General features: G+C 41.2%; 1 protein-coding gene across 1 annotated transcript in view; it reads left to right on the forward strand.

Annotated features, from left to right (window-relative positions):
• Positions 1 to 2,944: 2,944 nt before the first annotated feature.
• The window catches only part of LOC144688872 (protein unc-13 homolog A-like), a 425,192-nt gene continuing 409,019 nt past the window's right edge, over positions 2,945 to 19,117 (forward strand). The window contains exon 1 of the mRNA XM_078555875.1: positions 2,945 to 3,215. Coding sequence (XP_078412001.1) covers positions 3,194 to 3,215 — 22 coding nt within the window. The 5' untranslated portion in view covers positions 2,945 to 3,193. The remainder of the gene's footprint in view (positions 3,216 to 19,117) is intronic.

Here is a 19,117-nt window from a genome sequence, read left to right on the forward strand (position 1 = left end):
CAACTGCCTTTTGAGGAAGACAGTTCCAAAGACTCATGACGCTCTGAGAGAAAAGCATTCTCCTCATCTGTCTTAAATGAGAGACCCTTTATTTTTAAACAGTGACCCCCCCTAGTTCTAGATTCGCCCACAGGATGAAACATCCTCTCCACAACCACTCTGTCAAGACCCCTCAGGATCTTAAAGGTTTCAATCAAGTCACCTCTTACTCTTCTAAATTCCAGTGGATACAAGCCTAACGTGTCCAACCTTTCCTCATAAGACAACACGCCCATTCCTGGTTTTAGTCTACTAAACTTTCTCTGAACTACTTCTAATGCATTTACATAAATAATGTAGCTTTATCTCTGACCTGTGCTCCCTAAAACTGCAGCATTGTGACATTACCCATATAGTGTCCACTGAGTTGCCTTGTCCACCAGGTCTTGCACTGAAGAACTCTGATAGATTTGTCAAGCATAATTTCTGAATGATAAAATCATGATAATTACCCTTTAGATTTTTTTCAGCTGTTCCTTTAATTCTCCTTTAGGGTGGCCTCTTATGTTGCACCTATTACAAACGCCAAGCTCACCAATTGGAGTATTATTTTAATATTCCCATACACACACATCTAGTGAATAAGTTTCATAGTGCTCTTCTGACCTATGATAAAGCTGAATTTATTTTGCAGCTGGACTCCTTTGAACGTCTGTTCATATGCTTCAGGATAAAGCCATGTCCAGTGTTCATTCATTCAGCTCAAGGATATTTGTAGGATATTGTTCCAGTGGAATGGCTGTTCTGCTTGTCTACAAAAAAATGATCTCCACGTTCCAAAAGTTATTCATTAAATGAAAGAGTCTTACCATGGTTAGGTCCTATATAAATGCAAGTAATCTTCAGTGGGAAATACTTCTAGAGAAAAGTAGTGCTGCAGGGTAGACTGTTGTGCTGCAAAATAGTACAGGGGAACTGGTGGATGCACTGTACTTAGATTTTCAGAAGGCATTTGACAAGGTGCCTCATCAAAGGTTGTTGTGGAAAATGAAAACACATGTTGTAGGGGGTAACATATTGGCGTGGATAGAAGATTGGCTAGCTAACAGGAAACAGAGAGTAGGCATCAATGGCTCATTTTATGGTTGGCAGGATGTGATGAGTGGTGTGCCACAGGAATCAGTGCTGGGGCCTCAACTCCTAACAATTTATATAAATGATTTGGATGAAGGGACCAATGGTCTGGATGCTAAATTTACTGATGGCACAAAGATAGTTTGGAAAGTAAGTTGTGAAGAGGACATAAGGAGGCTACAATAGAATATAAGTAGGTTAGGTGAGTGGACAAAGATTTGGCAAATGGAGTATAGTGTGGGAAAATGTGAGGTTGTCCATTTTGGCCGGACAAATAAAAAAGAGGCATATTATCAAAACGGCGAGAGATTGCAGAGCTCTGATATGCAGAGGGATCTGGGTGTCCTAGTGCATGAATCGCAAAAGGTTAGTACGCAGGTGCAGCAAGTAATTAGGAAAGCTAATAGAGTGTTATAATTTATTGTGAGGGGAATTGAATACAAGAGTAGGGAGATTATGCTTCAGTTATACAGGGCATTGGTGAGACCACATCTGGAGCACTGTGTATAGTATTGGTCTCCTTATTTAAGGAAAGATGTAAATACTTTGGAAGCAATTCAGAAAAGGTTTACTAGATGAATACCTGGAATGGGCAGGTTGTCTTATGGGAAAAGGCTGGACAGACTAGGCTTGTATCTGCTGGAGTTTAGAAGAGTAAGAGATGACTTGATTAAAACATATAAGATCCTGAGGGGACTTGACAGGGTGGATGTGGAAAGGATGTTTCCTTGTGGGAGGATCTAGAACTTGGGGGGTCACTGTTTCAAAATAAGGGGTTGCCCATTTAGGACAGAGATGAGGACATTTTTTTTTTTCAGAGGGTTGTGGGACTTTGGAATTCTCTTCCTCAAAGGGTGGTTGAGCCAGAGTCCTTGAATATCTTTTAGGCAGAGATAGATTCTTGATAAGCAAGTGGGTGAAAGGTTGAGGTTAAAATCAGATCAGCCATGATCTTACTGAATGGTGGAGCAGGCTCGAGGGGCCGAGTGGCCTAATCCTGCTCCTAATTCGTATGTTTATGTGCAGTGACCTATATCAACCTGCAATTAAGATCACAAAGGTCCTGTTGCACTACAGATGTTTTGTACTTGTCACCCACCACCCACTGCCATGCACTGCACCCTCCCCTGGGTGACTCCTGGTTCACACCTGTTGCTGGGGTCGTCTGTTTTGCTGGCTCACACCTGCTGCTATGGGAGCTGCTGGGTCCTGTCCAGCTCACACTCCCTCTTGCTAAGCTGCTGGAAACTGTCTGGCTCACACACCTCTGCTGCAACTGCTTGGATCTGCCTGGATCACAAACCGCCTCCACCAGATGGAGTTTCAGGACATCTGTCTGGAGCTTCTGTGATCTGTCTGGAATTGTTGTGATCTATCTAGCTGCAGGGATCTATCTGAAGTTGCTGGGATCTGCGTGGATCTGTCAAGAGTTTCTGGAATCTGTCTGGGTCTCCTGGGATCTGTGATCTGTCTGGAGTTGCTGGTGCCTGGTTCAGATTGGTTGGGATTTGTCCGAGTTGCTGGCATCTGTCTAGATCTGCTGGGATCTGCCTGGCGTTGTTGGATCTGCCAGGCGTTGTTGGGATCTGGCTGGATCTGCTGAGATCTATCCGTTGCTGGGATCTGCCTGGCGTGGTTGGGATCTGCTGAGATCTGTCCGGAGTTGCTGGGATCTGCCTGGCGTGGTTGGGATCTGCTGAGATCTGTCCAGAGTTGCTGGGATCTGCCTGGATCTGCCCGGGACTGCGGGGAGATCTGTCTGGATCGGTTGGGGATCTTGTCCAGCCGCTGCTGTCATCCCGCCAATTCCACTCTCGCGCCTCCTCATTGTGACGTCAGCCGGTCCAGGGGCTGCTCCCAACAAAATGGCGGCTTCAGAGTAACCGTCAGACGGAGGAGCTACTGAGTCCGGAATAACAGAGGAGAGGGAGCCTGTCAGCACCCAGCCACTGACCAGACAACAAGAAATATCTCTAAAAAATATAAATAAATAGAAACAGCCGGAGAGAGAGAGAGAGAAGAGGGGAAAGTGTGTGGAAGAGCTGGAGAGTCGGTGGAGGTGCCGCTGAGGAGAGGAGACATGTCTCTGCTTTGTGTTGGAGGTAAGAAGCTGCTTATCCCCCCTCAGCCTGACTGTCACTCACTGCTTCCAGGGCACTGCCATTCCTTATCAATGAATGAATGGATATCAGCGGCTTCTATAGACTTTAGTAGGATCACACACACACACACACTCAATTCATTCAGAAATTTTAAGCAAAATAGTCATTTGGTCCATTTGCCTTCACCTGACACAGAGACTGAGGGTTTGACTTGTCCTGGGAGCTATTTTATTTTTGGGGGTTTGCGGGTTGGGGGGAGCGTTTCTCTGAAGCAAGTCAGGCCTCGGTATTTGCACCCGAAATGATATTCACCCTTGCGCTTCTTTTTTTTTGTTTTAAAAAAAAAATGTAGCTGGTTTGTCAGTTATTATATTTGGAACAGGCTGTTTTGTGCCGTATGTGACACCCTTGTGCCACTATCATTTATGAATGAATTCGCTGCATCGGTCATAGATGTTTAAAATGAATAAATGCACGTTTTAGAGGTTTTGGTTGATTTCCCCCCGCCCACCCCCCCAAGCTTTTGCTTTATTCCAAATTAAGAGGTGGACGGCGGTAGTAGCCTTAATGTAAGAACACGGGCGGCAGAAGTTACTGTCACCCTCTCTCCCATTCTCTTGAAATAACATTTTGCGTGTTCTGGAACGATTCGACCGTCTAAGATAATTGGAGCAGCATCTGTAAAGTGAAGGTGTTAAATGGACTCGGGAATGAAAATCAACTCAAAAGACAAATTATGCCTAGCATGCTTCTCATATCGTGCGTGTAGCTTTTAATGCATGTTTCTGTCGGACATACTTTTTAGACGATTCCTTTTGCATAACAGGATAGACAGTTTGAACATTTTTTTTTAAAAAAAGGTAGCTGGCACAGCTATGTGGATTTTCAATATTTGTGCACCCAGTGCTCAGGGAAATGGAAATGGAGTAAATGGAAATGTCATGGCACCTTGCTGCAGCTCAGCAACCAGTTTGGTTCAGTACCATGGACAGCTCCCGCACCCGACAGCAACCAGCAAATGGTTTATTTCAAAGCACGTGTACGCTCTTCGATTTCTTACCCAACACTTCCCTTGGAAGGCGACTGTGACCTTAGCATTGATTTTTTTTTTACAGTAATCTCAATTTTTCATATACACTTCAATTATAGACCATCGCATGGGGCTAGGCAAAGGCATTTTATAAACGCAAAATAAAACAAATGTTGGGGGAATATTTCAATAACTTGGGATTTATTAGACCTCTTACTGTACATTTGGCAATAAAACTGGTAGCAGCCCAAACTATCCTGACTTTAATAGTAAAATGCATTGACAATTTATACTGTTTTAACATTAAGAAATGTGTGTAATGTTTTTCTGCTCCCCTGAAAATACAGAATATGTGAATTAAATTAATATTTTATATTGTAATTTTATTGAAAAAATACAGAGCTAAACCCTGCCAGTGTCTTTCTGAATACGGTAGTTGAAAATATTGAATGATAATTTCAACTGCTCATTAGTTAATTAACCCTAATTTTGTAATCACAACTGGAAAGACTATATAGTTGATTAAATTTGTTGAAATAGTTTGGATTTGGGAATTACAGCATTGGAATTGCTTACAACCTTCCCACCTACTCTAACTTTTATGAAGCAATGCTGTGAATTATGCTGCAGAAATTTAAGTATTATTACAGCTTTTATCTTAGTTAATTGTGTGAATGCAATTTCCTTACCTGAGTCATAAACCAGATGTGAATCACTTCCTAATCACGGATAAGATGTCTAACTTCATTTTTCAAATGAGTTAATGGATTCTATTTTGGTGGGCAGTTATTGATTCTTTTAGCTGGAAAGGGTTAGTGAATAAAACTGGCAGCTAGATCAAGTTAGCTTTGTAATTCAGTTTTCATTGAAGGCACATTTCAACAACTCCAGTTGCTTGAATTAGCCTAATACCAGGAAATTTCAGGTATTAGTGAGTTTGGAAATTAATGTCTGAATATTGGATTCTGCAATGGCTGGAAAATATTTTTGGAAATTATTTTGATTCCGTGTCTCATGCTGGGATTCTGCCATATTCAGAGTTGGCCAAATGACATTAATTTAATTTCATCGTGTGATATAATTTGTGGCTGTTTTGAAGATAGCAGTGAAGCTTTCTGAGCTAAATTTCAGGTTTACTTGCAAAATATTCTCCCGGGTTCTGTGGTGTACAATATGCAAACAATTGAAAAGGCCTTTTTGTTCAGGTATAAAAGAATTTTAATTTCCATTCATTTTCATTATACATGAATTGTCGCACATGCATAGATTCAGATGCAGAGCAAACCCAGTTGAATTGGAATGATGTGTATAATGTGCACTTATGCTTAGAAAATTAAGATCAATGATAAGCATATCCATGCAAAATTAAAAACTTTATGATGAAACATCAATAAAAATTTCCATAAAATATCAGAAGGTGTTATTACAGAGATTGGAGATTATGTAATCTCAAAAGTTTTGCCATTTTATCCATTAGTGATATGCACTTTAACTAACCTTGCTAACAGCTATTGAACAAATAAATTTACAAATCAAAACTAACGTGCATTATGGCTTCCATAATCAGAAACATTGTAATTCATGATTGATTTAAAAATGCACACTCTAGCCAAAATATTGTAGTAGAAATTCCACAGGATTCATGGGGTTAGTAAATCTAGCAAGAAAATATCATACTTTGGTATCTGGGAGCACACTGGAAGTTAGATTTGTGGCATACATTACAGGTAAATAGTTGAGGAGAAAGCCTATGTATTGCTTATATCCTTGAATAACCTTGTAAGCTCACAACACTGCATTATTCTAATAAATATTTTCTGTAAAAGACAAATGGTAATGTAATTAACGTCATCCAGTGGAACGAGCTTCTTGTATTTGAGTTCTGTGTTAGGCACCACCAAAGCGCATGCAATCTCATTAAAAAATATCCTTGAACTTTTTTTAAGTGTCCACAGTAGCACTATAAAAAGATTAGTATGGATAGCATTAAATGTATGCTTCGTGCCTATTTTAACGTACATGCAATATTAATGGTTAGATTTTACAGTCAGTGGTGAGGGAATGATGCTTGTTGCTGACCCGAAGGCTGGCTGAAGGCGGGGAAGTGGTCTCTACAGCATAGATTTCCTCTATTTCAATGCTATCTTTAATTTGGCAACATTTATATGTCGTCTGTGGAATCCAGTAAAAGGACAATCAGCCAATCAGATTGAAGAATTCTCACAGTAAAGCAGAGAGTAAATGCATGCAATATAATTCCCATTTAATCATGTTATAAAAAGTGAAATAAGGGTTGGGACATAGACATGGAATTAAGGGAGAAGCAGAAATATCATCAACTTAAAAAAAAATCAAGAAACATAGTTTTACAAATCAATCAATTTTTAAATGTGCTTCTGATGGATCAGTCTCCATGTTACATTAACTTTTCATGGTTAGAGAGGTTGTCCATTAGTAGGTATAACTTAGTACACAGTTAAAAACTCAGTTACTCATGATTGAACAAGGATTAACGTTTTCCTTGGGTTTTACGGGGAGAATAGTGCATAAAAAGTTAAATTTCATGTCAAGTCAGTGACTCTGTTTTGATTGATTGCAGCTGCAAAGACTGTAGCTGTTCACCCTGTGGAGGAGCAGGGTATCACTGACAGAAGCTACCAGATTTCCACTTTTAACTTGCTGTCAGTAACATTGACAATGTTGAAAGTTTTGCTATCGTTACAACCACAAATTCTGGGCCATTATCTTGTAAATTGACACTATTAATACACTCTGCGTAATTAGTTTCACTTATGTAGGTATGAAAACTAGGTATAAAAATCATAATTTTTAATTAAAAATTGTATCAGTTTTAATTGTTCATTGTTTTTCCTTTTGCTGTCTTTAAACATTGTGAAGCAGTATGTAAATAGTATGATGGTAATGTCAGTAGCCCTGAAATAGGTATATAGTTGTTGCTGTTTGTTTCAATAAGCTATATGTTTTAATTAGCATGATTCCTCAATTTCAAGTTAGATCTTTGTGTTCAGACACTGGACTTCCACTAAATGCTGTAGCTTTTTATAGTTTTGTACAACAATTAATGTAGCATTGCTTACAATATGCAACCAATTTTCCATGGCACTGGAATGTTGACAGTTATTGCAATATTTATTTGTAATTTAATTACTTTCAGGTGGTAGGTAGGAATTGTTGCTATTTAAACTGCTACATTTAATTTCTTTATGCAGAATTTGAGTTCAAGTCTACAAATACAAAATTTGTAACATGGCCATAATCTGTGGAAACCAGTACTGACTGGATAAATATTGTGGTTATCTCTTCAAAAATTCAATTAACTGACAGACTGATCTTTTCTTTAAAAAAAACCTTTAGGCTTGCATTGGAACTTTAATGATTGGCATCCTTCCATCTATGAAAAATGATGTGAATGCAACGTCAGAACTTTGGTGATGTCAGATGAGATCATCTACTGCACTTCTTTTAATAACTTAACAAGCCAATTCCGGAAAGACAGCGTCTGTCACAGTGTCAAAAATGAAGTTGCATCTTGCTGGTGGTGTGGGATGATCTTTGTTGGTACCTTGTTTGTAGAGCTGGTGTCTTTTGTCTGAAACAATATGGCATGGTTGTGTTGTATTTCTGTGCATAGCTGGTGTCGCCATTTGCATCGATCGTCAGCTAGAGTTTACCACTTGTTGTGATTGATGTTGAGGGTTTTCATGTCTCTTTTGACAGCATCCTTGAATCTGAGCTTTGGGCACCCTGCTGGTCTCTTGGCGCACAATATCTCCCTGTATATCCTATCCTGGCAGATGTGACCATCGTCCATCCTGTGCACATCCCCAAGCCAGTGAAGCTTGCTTTGCTTGATTAGCACTAGCATGCTTGGCATTTTTCATCGAGAAATAACTGCTTCATTGGTGACTTTGTCTTTCCATGTCATGCCAAGAATATTGTGGACACCAGAGATGGAAGCTATTGAGCCTTTTTTCTTGGTAGGTGTAAGTTGCCCAGGCTTTGCTGTGATATAGCAATGTTCTGAGGATACAGGACTTGTAGATAAGCATCTTGGTCCTGCAGGTCAGTTTGCTGTTTTTCCATGCCTGTTTTATGAGTCGGTCAAAGTTGGTGGCTGCCTTTCCAAAGCAATGAGCATAGCTGTTTGTCAAGAGACATGTTGTCTGTCACTGTAGATCCAAGATAGCAGAGTTTTCTGACTGCTTCCAATGATGTGATAATCACAGGCAGAGGCACAACACTGACCCATAACTTCAGTTTTCTTGACACTGAGGGTGAGGGAGAACATGACACAGGCTTTGGACATATGAGCCATGAGTCTTTGGAGCTGGTCTTCTATCTGGACAACTAGTGCAGCATTATCAGCATACAGAAGTTCTCTGATCAGAACATGCCAAACTTTTGTCTTTGCTTTCAGTCTTAATAGGTGAGGAGTTTCCTGTCTGATTATGTGTGGAAGCACACTCCTTCCCTGTCGGCAGGGAAAGTGTAGGTCAGGAGGACAGGGAAAATGATACATAACAGCATATGGGCTAGACACAGCCTGTTTCACCTCATTCTTGATCTCAAAACTGTCAGAGGTGGAGCCGTCGAACTGAATGGTGCCATGCATGTTACCATGGAAGGACCATATGAGACTGCAAAGCTTTGGAAAACAGCAGATTTTTCTCTAGTGTCCAGTAGGGGCTTGTCCTGCTCATGATGTCAAATGCTTTTGTGAGATCCACAAAAGCAATCTAGATTGGTGTTTGCTGCTTTCTGCACTTCTCTTGAATTTGACATAAGAAAAAGATCATGTCTACTATGGATCTGCCTGCTCTGAAGCCGCATCGTGTGTCAGGGTATATTCTGTTGGCTAGTCAATGGACTCTCATTAGAATGGCTAGGCAAAGGTCTGAGGAATGGGTTGCCCCAGTAGTTGTTGCAATCCCCTTAATTGCCTTTGTTCATATATAAAGTGATGTTTGTGTCATGCAAATCCTATGGTACAGAGCTTTCTCTCCAGCAGCAAAGGTTGTGTAGGAATTGCAGCAGGTGGGACTTTCTGTACTTGAGTAGCTCAGCTGGTATTCTGCCCTTTCCAGGTGCTTTCCTTGCTGTTAAGGAGTCAATAGCCTTTTCGAGCTCAAGTAATGAGGGTCCGCATCAAACTCATACATGACTGATTGCTGCAGAAGATCATCGAGCATAGGCAGCAAGATATCCATCTTGTGTGAGTATAGCTTGGAGTAGTGCTCTATCCAGCGTGCCATTTGCTTGTTCCTCTCTGAGTACTTCCCCCATCTGTGATTCCAAAAGAATGACTTTGATGGTGGGGCCAAGTGCTCTTTTGACACTGTCATACATAGCATGAAGGTTAGCATTGTCACTGGCAATTAGTATTTCTCCGCATAGATTGATCCAATATTTGTTGGCACAGTACCTTGCTCTTTTCTGCACAACTGCCTTGACTAGCATGACAAAAACAGAATTACCTGGAAAAACTCAGCAGGTCTGGCAGCATCGGCGGAGAAGAAATCAGTTAACGTTTCGAGCCTTCATGGCCCTTCGGCAGGTAATTTCCAGGTAATTCTGTTTTTGTTTTGGATTTCCAGCATCCGCAGTAGCTTTTAGCTTTTTGTTTTTGACTAGCATGAGATTGTCACGTGCTTGAGGGTTAGGAGATCAGTTTTAAGCCAGGTGAGTTGCACTCTTTGCTTCGAAGACAGGAGACATTTTTTGCAAGACGGGTCTCGAACCAATCATCATTCTAGTTTCTTTCTTTGCCAAACATGGTTACTGCAGCTTCATAGATGATTGACTGCAGAGACTTCCATATTTCATGAGCATTACCTGATGAGCTCTCAGGTGGAAGAGACTGCCTGAAAACTTCTGACATTTGTTGTCATCCTTTGTGCATGCCATTGTTTTTGAACTTGGAACATTCTCCATGAAAAATACATGTGATTTTCCTTTAGGTTTGCATTGGGTGGAATTTCAGTATATTTTGTACATATTACCAATAATCATGATCCTAATAATATGTACTCTCCTTTACACGACATCATATGCACCCAGTCCCTGACAGATGGTGTATTTGTAATTTACGTGCATGGTTGGCAGCTGATCTTCATCATATTTTAGTTTCATTTTCATTTTCCAATGTGTTCTGAAAATCTGTTAAAACATTACAAATATCCATTGGGGATTGAATAAAAGACAAACAAAAAATTAGGCCTGAGATCGTTCTGTCAACAAATTGTAAGTTTTACAAATGTGCTAGCATTAATGTTGTGGATTGAAAGGGAATGCCACTGTATTCACTCTGACAATGTATGAAGTGTGTATATAAGATTCAAGGGAACTAAACAATGACATTTGGAAAGCTAATTGGTCATGATTATTATGGCCCTTATTATCCTTAAACTGCAATTTCTCATCGAGGTGGGAGTTTTGCCATCAGCATTTTTTTCAAAAATCAAAGGATTGTGATAAACTTTATGTATTTTTAAAAATTCCTGTTTGGATTTTTGAATGTGATTTCTTATTTAAAATCTTTCATAGGGTGTGCATATCCTGTTCACAAACTTCATGTTGGCACAACACTTGATCATTTTTTTTTTTGTCGATATTAACTTCTAGAAATTGTTTATCTTCCATTCAATTTGCTATGACCACTTTCAAAATATAGTTACAACCTCTGGGTACTAGGTGGATCTATGGAGTGGATCTCTTAAGTTTCCTCTCTGACCAACCTTTTTATATTTATAAATTTATATTGATTAACAGATTGTGGTAGTGCCATTGGCAATTTGCTAGTGTTTTCTTATGTGGTGTGCAAATGACATCATTAGAGGAACCAAGTAGGAGGAGTTGCTGAAGTAGGGGACAAGGTTTAATGTCATAGTCATTTACAGCACAAAGGGCGGCCATTCTGCCCATCAAGTCCATGCTGGCTCTCTGTGGAGCAATCCAGTCAGTCCTATTCCTTTGCTCTATCCCCATAGCCTTGCTAGCTCATGTCCTTTAAATGCCCATCCAATTTCCTTTTGAAATCATTTAGGTCCCTGCTTCCACCACCCTCATGGGCAGCAAGTTCCAAGTCATTACCACCTCTGCATAAAAGAAAAGTGTATATATAGATTGGTTTTGCCCAAAACCTTAAATCTGTGTTCCTTAGTCCCTGTACCATCAGCTAAAGGAAATAGTTTTCCCTTGTACACCTCTGTACAATGTGTAGAATAAAATCTTGCAGCTGCTGAATTTTTCTCAGTTAGTTGTTCTATCACTGCAGATATTGATTGATTCTACTTCCTTGCTATATCAGGCTTAATAAAACTACCCCCCCCCCCCCCCCCCCCCCGCCCCCGCCTTGTGGGGGAATGTAGAACTAGGGGGCAAAGTTTAAACATAAGGGGTCTCCCATTTAAGATTGAGATGAGGGGAAATTTCTTCTCTGAGGGTCATTAGTCTTTGGAATTCTCTTCCACAGAAAGCAGTGGAGGCTGGGTCATTGAATACAATCAAGGTTGAGTTAGATTTCTGATCAATAGGGGAATTGAGGGTTTGGGGGGCGGGGGAGGCAGGAAAAAGGAGTTAAGGCCATAAGCAGATGAGCCATGATCTTATTGAATGGTGAAGCAGGCTCAAGGGGCCAAATGGCCTACTCCTGCTCCTAGTTCTTATGTTCTTAACCATATCCCACATCTCGCCTTTCATATTATTTAGCAGGTTTAAAAAGAACACAAATGGAAGGACAAGTAGTTGTTACCCATTTATTTACAACTGATTCAAATCAATGGTTACTGAAAGCGAGATGTTTAATATATATATTTCATTGAACTGAGGACAATTTGGATTAAGATTACTTGTGACATAATTAGTCTAGTGACTTAACCATAGCATTGATAATTTCTCAATCAGAAATCATCACACCTCATATGGGATTTTCAATGCTGATTTTCCTGCTAGTGGAATGGTAATTTCTACCCAACCCCAGACCACATGAGAAGAAAACTCTGATCCAACACAACTTGTCTTACTTCACATTTTTGATTAATTATGAAGAAGGTTTTCAAATCCCTACAGATATTTGAAATATGGCTTTCTGCCTCCTCACCCCTGCCTTGGCTGATGAAAATAACGCAAATACAAATTGCGAGTAGGAAGTTAAATTGGGAAATAGTGTGTTGAAAAGATCATTAGTAGTAGTTTAGTTGTGCACTCTATAATCATTTGCATTGTTTTCAGGCTTTAAGTGAAAAGGACTGTCACACTTGATATGCTTTATAATTTATTAGTTTTTACATCTGTCCTTGGCTTGTAAGGCAATTACATTATTATAATGTTTATGAATCTACCAATTATTGTGCTTGCCAAGTCATAATACTATGGTATACAACGCTGGTCAAAAGAAATTGGCATTTTATTCTGGAATACCTTCCAGACACAAATAATATAAAAATAAATCATTGCTTGTGTCTCCTATGTGTTGCAAGGCAAAGTGCTGAGAGGCAGAGGGAAATCTTCCATTCAGTAGCTCGTCCTTAAAGTGCAATTGTTTCTTCTAATGTTTTACTTAAGATTCCATTTAATTATGTATCATTTTCAGAATCATTAGTTAGCGATCCAAAAAACTGATCTGTTTTCTTTCTTACTCTCTCAAAACATTTGATTGCCATAAATGCGTCTTGCATTTTTTTTTGTGCATCTGTCAGAGATTACATGTATTTTCAAAAGGGAAAAAATGCCTAATGTGCCACGGCTAATGTTATTTTCAAATATTTAGGGGTATTTCCTGGCAAGCCTAGTGCTCATCTATCTTCACAATACAAGATGAAATCCATAAGAATCATTTTCTTCCAACTTTTAATGCTTGAAAGCAGACAGATAGTTAACTGAAGAATAGAACATTGCAGGTTTATAGTAATGAGGAACAAAATAACTTGCATTTGTGTAGCACCTTACATGACCTCATGATATGCCAAAATGCTTTACAGCAAATTAATTTCTTTTGAAGCGTAGTCACTATTATAATGTAAGAAATGCTGCTTCCGACTTGCCCACAGCAAAGTCTCACAAACAGCAATAAGATAAATAGCCATCTCTCTTCTAAAGTGAATGCTAACCCTGAGATGATACAAATTAAAATTCAGTTCTTCAGATATTTGGTTCAGGTCTGAGGATTTTCCACACTGTCCTTGTCTAATTTCTCTAATCTCCCTATTCCTCATGTGAGATTTTTTTTATACTGCCTTGAGGGAGAAGGATGGAAGTGGTGTTGGGAAAGGGGTGAAGCAGAAAATTATGCCATAGAACGTAGCTAGAAGATTTTAAGTACATTATGACCAAGATTTCGCAGTCAGTGGCAAAGTGATGGCGTTTGTTGTTGATCTAGTGATAGCTGTGGCATGGATTTCCCCCTTCCTGCCATAAGTTTGAATCTGGTGCCAAGGCAAAGGGGATATCCAGGCACCCAGCAACAGTGATGTCATCAAGCCGGGTAAGCAACTATTCACATTGAAGCACCCTCAGGCTGCAAACCAAGAAGTAAAATGCACTGATTTGTCAAATAATCATTTGGTAATACAGAACTTGAGCATTGCTGAAAAGAAGAGACATGCTGTCAAAGCTTTTTGTCCTGCACTCCTCAGGATAGAATGCCAAATTTCAAAGGGAGCAACAATTTATACTGTGTGAGAAAAGGGTGCTGATTGTTTGATCAACATGTTGCCATGGAGAATTAAGCCCTTTTGCTTAATTTTTAAAAAAGTACAGTGCCTGGACATGTTCCTTTTGCCTCCAGAGGACAGGTCCCTGTGTATGGATATATGTAGCTTCTAGCAAGTGTAAGTGAGCCACATAGTGAACCTGACTGATAGGCTTGAATTTTTGCTCCTGGGCCAGGAGAGTAGCATCGGGCCATTTCCTGGCTCTAAACCTAACTCGGAGTGGGGGGTTGGGTGGGCGGGGAAGTGCCCCAGAAAGTGTTATTTTCATTCTTGGATGGCAGGGTTCCCTGGGAGTTGGGCCGGGTGACCTGGAATGAATGTGGAGGCTGCCGGATGTAGAAACAGGCTGGGTGGAAGGCATGCCTCGGTACATCGGGGCTTTGTCAAAGATTTAGACAAAAGCATGAAAAGAATAGCCCTTCATCCTTCTCTTCCACATACTCTCCATGTCCGTCCATACCAACCCATGCCACCTCATGCTGTCTATCCACCCCCGATGGCCTTTCATGCCCTCTATCCCCCTCTATCTAACACCTATGGCCCTCATACTCTCCATGCCAATATATGAACCTCCACTCACCCCATGGCCCTTGATAGCTCTGTGCCAACTTAGTGCCAACCCATGCCCCCTCACCATGCTTTGCCCTTACACCTAACATGCCAACTTGCCTAGTATCCACCATGGGTAGACCTCAGGAGCCATGCTGAGATTAAAGTTCTAAGTGTCTATATGTAGAGTTTTATTTTAAAAAAATTTTAAAAAAAATTCATTTCATTCATAAAAATCTATTAATTACATTTACATTCCCTCAACTACATAATCCTCTATAACAACAAAAATTTCCTAAAAATGCTTAATCCCTTATAAGACCAAGCATTACAATTTATAGTCCATAACCATTTGGAGCTATGGATCAAACTGAAATGGAAGGGACCCTACTGTGATAATGGAAGGTTGTGAAATCAGTCATACAACACAAATCCAGTAATGATAACCCTTCAAATTATGTCAACAGACAGAGTGAAATAGCAAGCAATTTTTTTAACATTGTACACTTTTTTCAAAGATTTCAAGAGCAGGAATTTTAAATGCCATGACAGTTCCTCTTAACGCTTTTGACAGTTTCTCTTGCCATCTCTCTTGACAGCTCCAATGAGTTTATATACTTTTTACCCACACTTGTGTCCACTTATATCAATCATAAAGGGTACCTGACTTCCGCCAAAGGTGTCCTGGGACCATATCCACAGAGGTAACCTATTTTCCCAAAAGGGTACGTCACCTCTTCAAAGGCCTCTGTAAAGTTTAGACCAATTAGTTGTTTGGTAGCACAGAACTTGAGTATTGCTGACAAAAGTGACTTATTTAAGCTTTTCGTCTTGCACTCATCAGGCCATTTCACAAGAATACCAATATAAGGGGGAAACAACAATTTATACTGTATGTAAAGAGAGTGCTGATTGGTTGGTAAGTGGATTCTGATTGGCAGAGGTGTTACCATGGACAATGCAGCAGTGATGGTGACTGACAGTCAACTGCCAAGAATTGTTTGAAATTTAAACCAGGCAGTTCGACCCTGGGTTGGTCAAGGTATTGTTCTGAGGAATGAGGCAGCGAACGGTTGTCACCTACTTTGTTTAGCTGAAACAGGCACAATGTGTGTGCATGTTCTTTCTGTCTGCAAAGAACAGGGCCCTGGGTATTAATATATGTAGCTTCCAGCACATGCAAATACACAATGCGGACCTGACTGACGATTTTAAATTGGCTGTCAGCATAATTCTTAGCACACTGAGCACTATTTAGCGCACGTTGTCCAATCGCGAAATCACATCTAATGTTGGACACTGTGTTTTGAGTTTTGCAAGCACGGGCGGTTGGGTACGGTCTGTACCCTGCCCATTGTGAACAGCAGCTTGGAGATGCTGTTTGATACTATCAGCCAGTCTTTGGAACATATGGCTTACATACCTAGCATCACACCAGCACTGAAATTCATATGCTACATTACTCATTTGTGTGATAGGAAGAACGTCTTTTTGGCTTGACGGCAACATCCTGTTAGTGGCGAGTACCACTCATGTTGCTACTGCATAGCAGCGGCGTGAAACAGCTAGCTTCACCTGTGGCTCAAATACTTGAGAAACCTTGCCCTTCCAGGGTAATCTGAGGTAAATTGGGCATGAAAAGCTTAGGAATGTCTCTTTCTTTCAGCAATATTAAAGTTTAGACCTGCAAAATTTGGACCTGCTCCTATCAGGTGCGGTCTGCACACATTAGGCTTCCCACTCCTGGCTAATGAAAATCAGATCTGACTGGTGGCAGCTGCTGTTATATATGGGCAGCTGTCTCTGTGAAATGAGTATGTTCTGACTCAGCCTCATACCTGTCCCTGCAAAAAATGGTACACGCCATGTTCATGGTGGGATTCCTGGATTTTGTCGTCATCCCCCATCGTTTTGATATTCCAGGCCATAATCTTAAATTGGTTGTTAGTGTAATTCCTAGCATACTCAGGAGTTGTTCAGCAAGTGCTGTTCAATCACAGTATCATGTCTACTGTTAGATATTGTGCTTTCAAAACTCAAAACATAGGCTGGTTGAGTACGGTTAGAACTCTGTCTATTGCGAACAGCCAAAGGGATGTGCTGTTTGATATGATCTGCAAGTCGTTGGGATGTATGGCCCATGCACCTGACATCACAACTGTACTGAAATTAATATGCCACATTATGCTTGCACACGAGCAGGGGAGAGACCTCATCCTGAGTGAGACACAGCCAGAGTGATTGTGGGTATTGGCAATTTGGTGCACAGTGGGAATTCGGTGCAGAGGGGAAGAGGTGCTCTTTGCATTTTTTCCTTGCTATCCAACTTTTAAGTCTATAGAGAGTGGTCTTGCCCTGCTGCAGCAGTAGAGGCTACAAGGGAGAGGAATGACTGGTAAGTAGTGGTAAGATCGGGTAAGTATTTACTACTTTTATCGCTTACAGTTTAAGGTCTTTTGTGATTTATAGTTTGTATGTTCTGTAGTAATGAGGGTCAGGAAAGAAGGGCCCTAGAGTAATTGATTTAAAATGTTTAATTTAAAGTGATAAGTCATGGCAGGAGAGCTCAAAGCCGTGGTGAGCTCCTTGTGCTCCATGTGGGAAGCCAGGAACATTTCCAGTGCCCGGGGCCAGCATGTGTGCAGGAAGTGTGTCCAGCTCGGAAGCTTGGGTTTCAGAGCTGGAACGGCGGCTGGGGACACTGGAGCATCCGCGAGTCTGAGAGCATCGTGGATAGCATGTTTAGAGAGGTGGTCGCACCGCAGCTGAAGGGACTTGAGGAAGGAAGGGAATGGGTGACCACCAGGCAGTCCAAGAGAAACAGGCAGGTAGTTCAGGAGTCCCCTGGGGGCCCGCTCACAAATCTGTATTCCATTTTGGAGGCTGATGAAGGCACTGGTTCCTCCAGGGAGTGCAGACAGAGCCAAGCTTCTGGCAGCACAAGCAGCCTGTCTGTGCAGGAGGGGAGGAAGAGAGGAAGAGCAATAGTAATAGGGGATTCAATAGTCAGGGGAACAGATAGGCGCTACTGTGGCCGTTAACATGACTCCAGGATGGTGTGTTGACTCGCTGGTGCCAGGGTCCAGGATGTCATTGAACGGCTGCAGGGCATTCTGAAGGGGGAGGGTGAAAAGGCAGAGGTCATGGCACATGTTGGTACCAATGACATAGAAAGAGGGATGAGGTCTTGCATCAAGAATTCAGGGAGTTAGACAGTAAACTAAAAAGCAAGTCCTCTCGGGTTGTAATCTCTGGATTACTCCCAGTGCCACGTGCCACGTGCTAGCAAGCACAGAAATAAGAGAATAGCGCAGATGAATATGTGGCTTAAGAGTTGGTGCAGGAGGGAGGGTTTTAGATTCCTGGATCACTGGGACCGTTTCTGGGGAATGTGGGACCTGTACGAGCGGGACGGTCTACATCTGAACCAGAGCTGGACTAACATCCTTGCTGGCGGGTTTGCTAGTGCTGTTGGGAGGAGTTTAAGCTAATTTGGCAGGGGGAAGGGGACACAGAATGTTAGCAGAATAGGGACACATCATAATACAGTAAAACAATCAAGTCAGAGGGAGTACAGCTGCATTAAGTTTCAAGGGAGTAAGGCAAGGCTGGATGGCCTCTACTTTAATGCCAGGGGTATTACAGGTTAAACAGATGAGTTAAGGTGAGGATTGACACGTGGAATTCTAGTAGCCATTACAGAGACATGGTTGAGGGAAGGGTAGGATTGGCAGCTCAACATTCCGGGATATAGAATCTTCAGGTGAGATGGGAGAGGGTAAAAGAGGAGGAGGCATTGTATTATTAGTTAAGGAGTCAGTTACTGCAGTAAGGAGAGATGATATCTTGGAGGGGGCATCGAATGAAGCTTTATGGGTAGAGCTTAGGAATAAAAAAGAGGCAGCCACATTGTTAGGTGTTTATTATAGACCCCCAGATAGTCAGCGGGAAATTGAGGAGCAAATATGTGCACAATTTCTGGAGGTGTGTAAAAACAATAACAATAGGGTAATTATATTAGGTGATTTCAACTTTCCCAACATTAATTAGGATAGAAATAGCGTTAACTGTGTGGATGGAGTGGATTTCTTGAAATGTGTACAGGAGAACTTTTTAGGTTAAAATGTAGAGGGTCCAACAAGGGATGGCGCAGTGCTGGACCTAATTCTGGGGAATGAAGCCGGAGAGGTGGCTGAGGTGGTGGTGGGGGAGCATTTTAGTGATAGCGACCGCAACATGGTACAATTTAAGCTTGTTATGGACAAAGAAATAGACATGTTGCAAAAAAATGTTTTGGATTGGGGAGAGTGGATTTTAGTAAAATAAGGCAGGACCTGGCCAAGGTAGAGTGGGAGCAGCTACTTGTGGGGAAATCTACAGAGGAGCAGTGGGGGGTGTTCAGAAAGGAAGTGGGGAGGGTACAGGTTCAACATATTCCCTCTCGGGTGATAGGAAGGAGTAACAAGCCCAGAGAACCATGGATGACCAGAGATATTCAGGATACGATGAGAACGAAAAGAGAGGCTTTTAGCAGGTACAAGGGGAGCAATTTAGCGGAGGCATTAGTGGATTTCAGAAAGTGCAGGGTGGAG

This window comes from Cetorhinus maximus, chromosome 13 (genome assembly GCF_964194155.1).
Source record: "Cetorhinus maximus chromosome 13, sCetMax3.hap1.1, whole genome shotgun sequence".
Classification (NCBI taxonomy): Eukaryota; Metazoa; Chordata; class Chondrichthyes; order Lamniformes; family Cetorhinidae; genus Cetorhinus; species Cetorhinus maximus.